The following is an 11,502-nucleotide window of genomic DNA, read 5'->3' on the forward strand; positions in this document are numbered from 1 at the left end:
AGGGCATACCGGTGGGGAAGCAAAAATGGGTGGCATCGATCCGGCACTGCTTCGCCCCATTATGTTGCACATCACAAGGGAAATAAGAAGCACCCACACGATTGACCCACATTTGTTGAGGGGCATTTCTGCACGCACACATTAGATGCAAGCGGGGTTGTAGCACTAAGAGTATGCTTCTCTAACCGCGCGCAAAAAAAACAGCTTTGTGCAAAAATGCACCATTTTTTGTGACGACCTACCCAAGGTGGGATCATTTTTTCAAACAGGGAAGAAACGTTAATTAGGGGGAGGGGACCTCTCCGTTGGTTTTCATATATTGTTCGCAAAATGGACTATGAAATTGGATCCCTCGAGTGGTGAAAATGGGGTGGCGCAAATCGAATATGAGATGTCTAAGCAGGCAGCGCAGGTGCAGAAAGGTGGAGGAAAAAAAAAAAAAAAAAAAATACGAATTAGGTGAAACAGTGTAACCGGGGAGCAGGAACGCTGAGAGGCATAACAAGAGAGACGTTCGCGTGATGACCATTTGGGGGAAAAGATTTGCCAAATGGTTACGCGCTCAATGGGTCACCTGACCTACTCCGCCAGGCGCAAAGCCTTGCCGGCCAGCATCAGCCTGGACACAGCAAGCCGCAAGTAGTATCTGAAGAGAACCACATTTCGGACGTGCTCGCTGAAGGGCGAAAAGGTCGTTTTGCAGCTGCCGGTGAGCTCATCAATATAGCGCAGAGCATCGACGAACTGGTTCTGTTGCACGCTACTTAAGGCGTAGGACAAATGTACCAAGTTACACTTTAAAGAAGAATCATCCGTCAATGACCGGTGAAAAAGGATGCCCATTTTAGGTTCACAATTTAGGTAAAAAAAGGAAGCAACCCTACTTATGATTTTTTTTAAAAAGTAATTCTCGCCATGTTGTATGAAAGCTTCTTTCACCCCTTCTCTGTACAAAATGTAAAATTCTTTTTTCATTTTTTCTATGTTATTCGAAGTCGGTTTGAACGTATGGGAAAAAAAATTATCCGGCAAGGTAGCGAATACCGAGTCTAGGAAAGGATCCTTCTTAAAGTGCCTCTTCACATCTGTCAAAATGGATTCAATGGCTAAATCTTGGATAATGCAGTTCTGCAGGTGGATGAGCTTATTCTGTATATCATTTATGGTCTCTAGTTTCTCCATTTTGACCTTCTCCCTAAAGTGGCTGCCCCTCATAGCATCAACGTCACATGCATAGGAATTTATTTTGCTCAGGTAGTTTTTCCTTACCCTGTTTAATTCATCTTCTATCTTAGTTCTTTCCATTTTTACTTCTTCCCTTTTTTGATTTCTCATTAGACATGCGAAGATTTCCTTTTCACTTTCGTAGCTCTTCTTTAGCAGCATTTCTGCCTCCTTTAGTTTCCTCCTCATGCATTTTTGTAATTTTTTTTGCATTTTTTTTTTTTCCTTCAAATATGTATCGTTGTACTTAACCGTTAGGCCCCTCTTCAGAGCTTCCTTTTCCTCCTCCATCAAAATGTCTTTGTACTTCCTTGTTAACAACTCGTTTAGGAACATGGTGATGAGTTTATCGTTTAGCTCTTCTTTGGAGAGCTCTCCAGATGGGCCTTCACTTTTTTGGCCTTCATTTTTTACAATTCCTTTTATCTCCCCACCGTTCAGTGGGACTTCCGATCGCCCCTCTGCTATTTCTTCTCTGATGTGTTTGTCACTTGGAGGGTTCCCCTGTGGTGTGTTAGGACTCTGCTGATCGTCACGGTTATCACTCCCCTTTTTTGCCGCTGCCTCTACCTCCCGTTCGCATCCCTCAGTTGTGTCTTTTTCCTTGACGGGGTGGGAATCACTTCGGAGTGAAATGTCCGCCTCTCTCTCGTACGAACTTGCTTCCTCTGCGCCTCCATCCTTTTGCTGCCCTTCTCTGCATAGTTCCTTCCCCTCTATTAAGGTGTGAGCGGTTTGTCCATGCGTATCAGTGTAGCTTTCCTCTTTGTTCTCCTCATCGTGGGTCTTTTTCGTGACAGTAGTGACTACTTCATCTGCGAATAGTTTTTGGTCCTCTTCGATGCTACCGACCAGGGGGGGTTGCTTCTCTTCGCTAGTTAGCGGCACATCAGCAGGGTTATCCTCTCCCGGTCTATTGATTTCTTCCTCATCTGCACAAATATGTCCATTCACATTGTGCTGCCCATTTGTCTCCCTCTCCGTTTCTTCCACTTGTTCACCTAGAAACATCTCTTCTGCGCCACCGCTTTGGTCTTCTCCATGAGGAGTCACTTCATCATCTGGCGTATTCCCAGTGGTGGTTCCCCCGATGGTGACTCCCCCAATGGTCGTTCCCCCAATGCTCATATCTTCGTACCCATCGATGGGGCAGCGGTTGGTCAGATCCTCACCATGCAAATTGAGCACATCTTCTTCTTCCCCCTCGGGGGAGTTTACCCTGTTGAGCAGATCGATGACAAGTCTTATGTCATCACTTGAGGAGTGCTCCTCTAAGTCTCCATTAGGGGAAGTCTCTCTAACTGGATTCGCCTCTTCTGTCTCCTCCGGCGTTCCCTCTTCCAGCATGCTATTATCCCCATGCGCCTCCTCATCAAAGCATATAGGTGAATGCAGTTCAATGGGGGGTTTCTCCGCAGTGTGGGTGTGCTTCAAATTATCTTCGGGGGAGATTGCGATGTGAGCGGTGAGAGTGGTGATGGCTGCACCTGCTTCGTCATCACGAGCAATATCTGCGCTGCCCCCGCCCCTCGGCGAAGAAAGCGGCTCGGACAAATCCCGCTTCTCAACCGGACGGACAAAACCGCTGCAATTATCATCACGCTTCGAGATAAACCCTTTTAACGAGCGGCACAAGAGAAGCGAATAATAATTTCCATTTTTTACAATCACGAGTAGGTACCCCTTAAGCTTCTGAGCCACTCCATCCAAGTACATTTGAAGTGGCATTATTTTTAAATCTATAAGGTTAGACAAGCCTGTGAGCTTTTTTATTTTTTCCCGCACCCGTTCATCGTCCAGTATAATGTGCAAACCCTCGTAGCAAATGTAGCAGAAAAATGTGGCCACAAACAAACTTTTGAAGAAATTATTATTTTTTTTTTTTTTTTCAGAAATAAGGCTACCACTGTTGTTATCTTCATGTTGTTCTCCATTTGGTGAGTTCCTACTGTGCAACTTTCTGTTGCCTATGGGGGAAAATCTCTTCAGCTCTTTCTCGCCTAGTCTGCGCGTACTCCCTACAATGCTCACGTGTTTTACGGCGCCACCCTTTCGCAGCGCGTGCCGCAGATGAATCATGGCGCCGCGTATATATATGAATGTAAATGTGTACGCGTGTGAGACGCCTCAGTGGGCGCTATCCACAAACGGGAGGGAAACACCTGTCAGTGGCTCGACACTCGCATTCGTCCCTCCGAGCGTATGGTTTTTGTTTATGCATACGCCTGCCGGAAACATGTTGGGTTGGACACAGCGGGGGTCACCAGGAATTAGTCGTCATCACCTCGTCGTCATCACCTCGTCGTCATCACCTCGTCGTCATCACCTTGATGTCATTAACTTATTTTACTTTAGCATAGCTTGTTAAAGGTGAATGTGCCTCCCCCCTGGATGTCCTTTTTTTTTTCACTGCGTTGCAGTTGCTACTGTTTTATTTTTTTACCCTAACGTTTCAGTGATGAATAAGTTGCGATTGCGTTTGACTGGTTCACTTTGTTCACATGTTGTCACTGCGTATGCTCGATGCAAAGGTGAGGAGTCTACACCAGCGCATAGCCGCATGGAAGCATGATCGCACGTTGCTCTCCACTCGACAGACACACCCAAGTGAAAAGAGAAGCAGTTACATACGTGCATGCATAATTAATTTATCTTCAAAACGGAGGGAGGACACCACAAGGGGGGGAAAAAAAAAATAACTGCACGGGGGAAGAATTATTTCCCCAAAATGGCCCCACAATGGAGGGTTATTATTTCCCCAGAGAGGCGAAAATTTTGGAGGGCTATTTAAAAAAAAAAAAATTCTTCCTCATCACAACAAAGAAAAAATCCGTAGCCTTTCCTTCTTTTCCGTTTTATTCACAAAATATTCGCAAAATGAAGTAGAGGCCTTTCCCTTCAAGTCCTCTTTTTTTTTTTTTTTTTTTTTATCCTCTTTCAAATGGGGTCCCCCCATCCGTGCGCGTTCCCTGTGTGGTAAAACAAATGTGCGTCATTTCTCGCGGCGGGGCTCCGTCTGCCGTTTGCCTCTGCACAGATGCCAGACATTTTTTCCCTACCGTGGGGTGCGTATGTAACATATTCACCTACGTGCGTGCACGTAAAAAGAAGGTAAAACCATTTGGTTCAAAAGTAGTTTAACGATCCATCCGTTGCGTTTACACCCTCGGAAAAGGAACATGACAGAATATTAAAACCCTCAGCGCAGTGGTTAACGTGCGCGGTGAAAAGGAACAATTCGAGCGAGTTGGGGCTTATTGCCTGACGACGGTGCACACGTCCCATGTGCTAAAGCCTGTGCCGACGTCATAGAGTTGTGAGCCTACAGGTCGGTATATTCCCCACGTGTATATGTGAACCGATTTTTTTTTTTTTGCGAATGATATATATCTTTAAAGGCACGATGAGACCACTCCCCACAGTATGGGAATGTTCCCAAAAGGGTGAAAAGGAAAAAAAAAAAAAAAAATTCATCCATAGGAACAATCATACAAATGTATATAGTAGGTAACCAATGAGGATAATAAAAAAAGCATTCCACTTTCACCACATTTTTATAGCGCAAATAGCGTCGAAGATCTGGAAAAAAAAATAAAAATAATAGCGCGGCAAAATCATATGCGTAGTGGCGTATGCCAATGGTGGCCCCATTTAAGTGCTTCAATTTTACCCACATGTGGTACACGGCAAACTTGAGAAAAAAAAAAAACTGACGTAAAAAAATTGCCATACATTTGTACAACATATTTTTGCATACGCCAAGGTGAAAGGAAACGAACTCGGAGAGGGTTAAAAGAAAAATTGCATTTTTTTGACCATCTCGCGTGAACCACTAACACTATACATGGTGAAAGAAAAAACGACTTATCAAATACTTTATGAGGTGAATTCTTTTTCAAAGGATCCGATCCTCTTTTTATATTTCACTATATTTTTCTTCCACGCCTTCAAAAGAGTTGCCTCATCAGATTGTACGTACACGTTTTGGTAACTTACCTGCCCCATGTTGCGCGAAGGAGGCTCCATTTTTTTGCCCTTCCCGTTTTAGCAAAATGCCAAATTAGCATTTAGCGGCGGGAGGTATATTATACTTATATGTACGTTTCTACGTTGAGCTGTGCTCCATTTTTATGATTTTTTTTAAAACCCCTTTTGTGACGCAGGAGGGGAGTTTCCTTTCAGTACACGTTTAGTTTAGCAAAAGCGGGGGAAAAGTAAACGCGTATACGTATGCATGTATATGTGAACGGTTTATACGTATATATTTGAAGGTTTGGCCCTGCGAATACGCGCGCGTATGCCTCGGCCGCTGCCTCCCTCTGCGCTCCAAGTGTAACCGAGCTGCCCGATCGTGCTCTCCAGGAGGGGCTAACTGGTGTTCCGACCGGCACAATAGCTGTGTAGCGGTATAGCCGCATAGCAGCCTATCCGTACAACCGCTTCCAGCAGAACATGTCCGCCTTTAAACTAATCGGAGTGGCGAACAACAGGACGTGGGGTCCTGACTCGAAGAACGAGGAGCTGGTGAACCAGTGCATGGGGGAGTTGAAGAAGTACCAGTTTGAGCCGTCGATGAAATTCGAAAAAATAGGAAAAATCTGCGACTTCACGAGCAGCAGCTATCAGAAGAACGTAAAGGATGCGAACAAGAATTCGAACGAAGGAAATGCATTTGAGGACGAGCTGCAGTTCCAAACAGTTGATTTACGAGCAGGACAAAAGCAAAAGGGACCCATGTACGGCAAGAAAAAAATTATGAACAAGCAAACCACACAAGCATTTGCACAAAAACAGGAAGAAGAAAATAACCTCTACAGTAGCAGAATCAAAACAGCTGAGCAGAAGAAGCAAAAATTACTGCAGCAAGCGAAAACAGCTCGAATGAATGCAAGGCATAGGATTTTCACCGAGTGGAGTATCGAGCCCACCCCGGTATGGACAGTCGAATGCGAAGTTATGTTTAACGAATTGCCAAAGAAGCTAATAAAAATGGAAAACTTCCAAATGCAAGATATTTACTTCAGAGGCAGATTATTATACTACGATAAAAAATTTGAAAATATTAATGTGAAGAGCCCCCCAGGACTGGTCAACCAAAGTAAGGACAGCATCAACTTGGTGTGCAAGACTATGGACGATCAGTCCTTGATGGAGATTCTCCTGGACGAGGACAAAAAGAGCAAAGCAGCCGCAGCGGTAGCGGAAGATGGAGTGAATAGCAGCAACATAATTGTCGTTTCGACCGACCAGATACTCTCCTGCCTCATGTCAGCAGCGCAGTCCAAGTACTCATGGCATTTGTTAATAACCAAAGAGGGGAACAAAATTATTATAGACAAGGATGAAGACTCCATTGTAGATTTACTAACCGTTAATGAAAACTCGATCGACGCTCCTACACAGGATAATGAAAATAAAATCAATAGTTTGCAAGCTCTCGGATTTGAAGCCATAAAAATTAATCAGCGATTTAGGAAACAAGTGCTTCTAAAAAATGAACAGGCGGAGCAGTTTGATAATGCCTCCTTTACTGCCAAAAATTGCAAAAATTTTGATGTCCTTTATAGGTATAGAAAAATTCTTGTCCCCCCTATAGTAAATGGATCTTCTAAAAAAAAATGCACCCTCATCACCAGGGGGGAGATCCATTCCAAACTGAAAGGAACGGCTAACTCGTATGTCTACATCTGTGCTCTTAACGAATATGATATTAAGAGCCATAAAAACTGGAGGTCCCAAATTGAAAACCAAAAGGGGGCTCTTCTCGCCAATGAAATTAGGAACAATACTTCCAAATTGCAAAAGTTTATATGCCAAGCTTTGATTAGCGGTTGCGAAGACATCAAGTTAGGATTCATTTCGAGGAAGAATGCCAATGATGCGGAGAACCACCACATCCTCTCCATTCAGTCCCACAAGACCAAAGATCTGTCAACGCAGATTGGCTTGAAATATGAAAATATCTGGGGCATCCTTAGATACATCGTTGACATCATTTCGGAGAAGCCCGATGGAAAGTACGTCATTTTGAAGGACCCCCTCAAGGCCCTCCTGCGACTCTACTGCACGCACGACGATGAAAATAACTAGGCTGTGGGGAGCTCGGCGGGGTGCCCCACCGGTTTGACCGCTTCACATTTGGCGGCGCCTGCGCGGGGGAGGAACCATCATTTTTGCATATATCACCCCGGGGGGGGGGATACTCATGTGGGAAGGCGGCGGCACCGGGAGGAAACTACCCCCTGTGCGGCCCCCACCAAAACGACCAGCGCGAAGGTCACACTGCTCAAACACGCGCGCCTAGGCGTATGCATACCTGTGTAAATATTCGAACGTTTGGAAGCTCCTTTTCATTTCCCCTCCAGCACTACCTACGGTTTTTACCTCTCTAACATTTAACCTTTCGCCTTTTTTTTTTTTTTTTTTTATATAAAAGTGTAAAATTTTTAAGAACTTGCCAGCCTGTTGCAATTTTTTTTAAATTCATCTGTACCATAGCATTTAAGGGAAAAAGGAATGCATCTGTTTTGAGCCATTGTGGTTGAGTCGCGTGGGTGTAGGAAGCGCTACGGGAAGTGTCCACCGCGCAGGCGGCAGATAACAACATGTAGGGGAGGAATCACAAAAATGTAGAAAAAAAAAAAAAAAAAAACATATCCATCTGTTCACTCCCTTTTAGTGAGGAAACGATTTCATTTTGAGTGCCCTTTTTTTCATTTTTGCAAAGCTCGCGGGGTGGACTTTGCTGACATGGAGAGTTAATCGTTCCAATCACCGCCTGTTTCGTCTTGAGCGCTTCACAGGTAAGGGATGAATCGACGCAGGATTCAAAAAATGAAGAAAAAAGAAGCCGTCATTTCTGTGTTGCCAAGTTTGCTCATTTGTGTTGGGAAAAGGTGGGGGGGCATGCATACACACTGATTGCTCTTTTCCAATGGGTACATGCACACATGTGCGGGGTGCTTGTAGCCATGTCCTTTGTTGTTAACAAACATTTATTTACGTTCATCAGCACAAAGTTCACTCCTCCTTTGAGGGGAGACCCCTAAGTGGTAGGTCTCCCCCCCCGCCTTTGGAGTTTTACCAAAGTGTGTGTCTCATTGTGCCCTCGGGCTTGTCCACTCGCTTTTCCCCAATGGCATTGCTCTTCTCATACGATCTTGGTTTTTCCTCATTTCTACTTTTGAAATCCTCCTATGGTTGTCTACGGGATGCCCGTACCGAGTGAAACTACCTTTGTTCCGCTTTTCTGTTGGGACACTTTAGTCACCGCCAAAATTTGCGCATATGCTTAACATAATTTGGGGGCACCGCAACAGCTGTACATCCCCCTACGACGGTGATCATTTGGGCCTTTTTTTTTTTTTTTACCTCTACGCAGTATATGCGCTGTTATCCCTCTTAAGTGTAGAAGTTTCCTTTTCTCACTTTTCGGCAATTTGCAAAATGAGGCAGAAGAGAACGGGCACAGCATGGTGCACCTGCGAACAGCTAACCCTGACATGAGCGTAGTGAAGTCTCTCAATGATTTGCAGCAAATGAGCGTGCATATATATGTGTGCTAACTGTGTAGAAACGAACACACACACATATCTGTAAGAGCAAGTGAGTTTTTGCGCAGTTGCGGCTGCCAACCCATTTGTTAAAAGTCCTTTGTTCGCAACACAACGGGGAGAATAAGCGAATCAGAGCTCCCACTTAGTTCTATTTTTCCCCCCTTTCAATAGGAATCATTTTTAGCGACAAAGGCGAAACAGTTGTCACTAGCATTGTGTTTACTCCTAAATTTTTCGCTGCATGTGAGGCTATGCGCCTGGAGGGGAACCCATGCAAGGACAGGTGTGCATGTGCGCATGCATATTCACTTACGTGAGTGTTTATGTAGATACATAGTTTTTTTTTTATGAGGGCAGCTCCCATTGAAAAATCTGATGAGACCATTCCCTGCCCTGTTCCATTCTCCGTTTAAAAAAAAATAAAAAATAAACGTAAACAAATGGATATGTTAGCAAATTTCCGCATCGCTTCGCTTTTTTTTTTTTTTTTTTTTTTGGGGAAAAATATGGAACTGCGTTTACAGACGTGAGAGACAGTTGGTGTTTATCTTTTCTGTCAATTTTGTGAAGTTGCAAATTTGTGAAGTTGCAAATTTGTGAAGTTGCCATTTTGTGAAGTTGCAATTTTGTGAAGTTGCAATTTTGTGAAGTTGTAAGTTTGCGCAGCTGCATTTTTGTCGATGCATTTTTGTCGATGCATTTTTGTCGATGCAACTTTGTCGATACAACTTTGTCGATGAAATTTTTCAGTCGCATTTTTCAGTCGCATTTTTCAGTTGCATTTTGAAGTTGCATTTTGAAGTTGCATTTTGAAGTTGCTTTTTGCAGTTGCATTTTGAAGTTGCTTTTTGCAGTTGCCTTTTCCAGTTGCCTTTTTCAGCTACAATTTCGCCGTCGCAACTTTACGAAGGCGCACTTGTGCGAAGCTGCAATTTTGAAATATTGCCATGTCGAATGTGAGGCCAGCTGAAATGTGGGCCAACTGTCAGGATAGCAAGCTGCGAAGCTGCGAACCTGCGAAGCGTAAAACAGCCAACCTGCTAAGCGCCAACCTGCCAACCTGCCAGTCGAAGATTTGAACACATGGACGCCGACAGCTTAAAAACATGAAGCTAAAAAATTTCGAGGAACGTTTACCCCTTTTGTAGCATTTGACAGGAATGGAGAAAAGAATAACATGCCAACAAAAAAGGAATAGGAAACACAATATTCCTATGCATATGCGTTCCTTCTTGCGTTTTTATTTTTTCCCATTTTTTTAGATTTGTTTGATTCTTGCGTGGATGACTAGTTAGAAGCTATTTTTCACTTTTCTGCACTTGTGCATCGCTCGTTTTGTAGTACCCTGCCAGCCAGCAGTACTCTTTTCTCGCGAGTACAGATTTTTCACTTTGTTATTTTACACTTTATTTAATGTTTCGCCTTTCGCGTTTTATCTTTTTTGTTTTACTTTTGCGTTTTATCTTTTTTGTTTTGCTTTTGCGTTTTATCTGTTTTGTTTTGCTTTCGCGTTTTATCTTTTTTGTTTTGCCTTTTCGCCTTTGTTTTTTCGCCTCTCCCTTTGCCTTTTCTTTTTCGCCTTTTCGCCTTTGTTTTTCCTTTTTTGCGTTACCTCCCTCGCGCGGCCCTTGCGCGTATCATTTTTTTAGTGTTTAACAATTTCGCGCTATTTTTTTTTTCCAGCTGCACTGCTTGGTTGCTTCGCCAATTGCCAATTGCCTACACCTATGCGTGTATAACGTGTACGTACACGGGTGGCGTATTCCCCTCGCGGCACTGCATTGCGGGTATCGCCTCGCACAGGCCAGTGCGCATGTGTACGTACGGGATGTATGCGTACACATATGCGCATATTCATTCGCACGTACGATAGCAATTGTACGCATGAGCGCTGTACACATAAGCGCCGTACACATAAGCGCGCTACGCATGAGCGCTGTACCGTACGCATATGCAAGTTCGCGTTCATGTGCACGTAGCAGGGGCGCTCAGGAAGGTGTGTGTTTGAGTGTAGGCGGTTCATTTCCTCGCAAACACACTTTCGGCGAACGTCCCCCATGCTGTGACGAACAATCCGCTCGCGTATGCATTTGCGCAAGTACACAAACGAATCAGTGGAGCATACATGTGAACACACGCGCGAGATATCACACGCACAGAAAATTAATTTACGCGTATGTATTTGTATACGTGTAAAATTTGGACCCTGAAAAATCACCCCTTTCTCACCTCATTTTTTAATATAATTTCCAAAAATAATTTCATCATTATTTGTCTAAAATATTGCATTTCCTAAACAATTTTTTTAACAGAGCGAACGTTAGTTTGGAAAGGCAAGTACGCAAAAAAAAAAAAAAAAAAAAAAAACGAAAGCAAAAAAAAGGAAAAAAGGAAAAAAAAAAAAACAAAGTACGGGAAAAGCGAGTAAACATACGGAGGAAAATATCTCCAAAATAGTACCAAAAATAGTGCCAAAAATAGTGCCAAAAATAGTACCAAAAATATCCCCAAAAATATCACCAAAATATTACCAAAAGTAATAGTAAAACTTTTAGGGAAAATAACACCAAAGTGATAACGAAGCTACACTGAAGCGTCATCGAAGCGATAACCTAACCATAGCCAACCCCTAACCCGCTAACGCGCTAACTTGTTAACCTGTTAACCCCACTTAGTGATAGGTGACAAAGGAACAGCGAAGGCGGGGAAAGAACGACTAGTG

At 43.6% G+C, this 11,502-nt stretch overlaps 2 protein-coding genes across 2 annotated transcripts, besides 15 other annotated features; one reads left to right on the forward strand and one right to left on the reverse strand.

The window, feature by feature from the left end:
- Window positions 1-579: 579 nt before the first annotated feature.
- Window positions 580-2,952, reverse strand: PVX_094585 (hypothetical protein, conserved; the record flags this gene model as incomplete). The annotated part of the gene is made up of 1 exon (XM_001614335.1): window positions 580-2,952. One exon carries the CDS (start codon window positions 2,950-2,952, stop codon window positions 580-582), a length of 2,373 nt encoding a protein of 790 aa, XP_001614385.1.
- A 267-nt stretch (window positions 2,953-3,219) lies between these two features.
- Window positions 3,220-3,277: a microsatellite.
- Window positions 3,278-3,309: 32 nt separating this feature from the next.
- Window positions 3,310-3,486: a microsatellite.
- A 1,180-nt stretch (window positions 3,487-4,666) lies between these two features.
- Window positions 4,667-4,686: a microsatellite.
- A 97-nt stretch (window positions 4,687-4,783) lies between these two features.
- Window positions 4,784-4,846: a microsatellite.
- Window positions 4,847-4,907: 61 nt separating this feature from the next.
- PVX_094590 (eukaryotic translation initiation factor 3 subunit 7, putative) lies at window positions 4,908-7,314 on the forward strand (the record flags this gene model as incomplete). Its single annotated transcript, XM_001614336.1, has 1 exon — window positions 4,908-7,314. Exon 1 carries the CDS (start codon window positions 5,677-5,679, stop codon window positions 7,312-7,314), a length of 1,638 nt encoding a protein of 545 aa, XP_001614386.1. The 5' UTR covers window positions 4,908-5,676.
- Window positions 4,972-5,055: a microsatellite.
- Window positions 5,480-5,546: a microsatellite.
- Window positions 6,435-6,475: a microsatellite.
- A 196-nt stretch (window positions 7,315-7,510) lies between the features above and the next one.
- Window positions 7,511-7,535: a microsatellite.
- A 249-nt stretch (window positions 7,536-7,784) lies between these two features.
- Window positions 7,785-7,955: a microsatellite.
- Window positions 7,956-9,039: 1,084 nt separating this feature from the next.
- Window positions 9,040-9,059: a microsatellite.
- Window positions 9,060-9,295: 236 nt separating this feature from the next.
- Window positions 9,296-9,331: a microsatellite.
- Window positions 9,332-9,733: 402 nt separating this feature from the next.
- Window positions 9,734-9,911: a microsatellite.
- A 228-nt stretch (window positions 9,912-10,139) lies between these two features.
- Window positions 10,140-10,162: a microsatellite.
- A 520-nt stretch (window positions 10,163-10,682) lies between these two features.
- Window positions 10,683-10,702: a microsatellite.
- A 407-nt stretch (window positions 10,703-11,109) lies between these two features.
- Window positions 11,110-11,135: a microsatellite.
- The last annotated feature ends 367 nt before the right edge of the window (window positions 11,136-11,502 follow it).

Source organism: Plasmodium vivax, chromosome 8 (genome assembly GCF_000002415.2).
Source record: "Plasmodium vivax chromosome 8, whole genome shotgun sequence".
In the NCBI taxonomy this organism is placed as follows: Eukaryota; Apicomplexa; class Aconoidasida; order Haemosporida; family Plasmodiidae; genus Plasmodium; species Plasmodium vivax.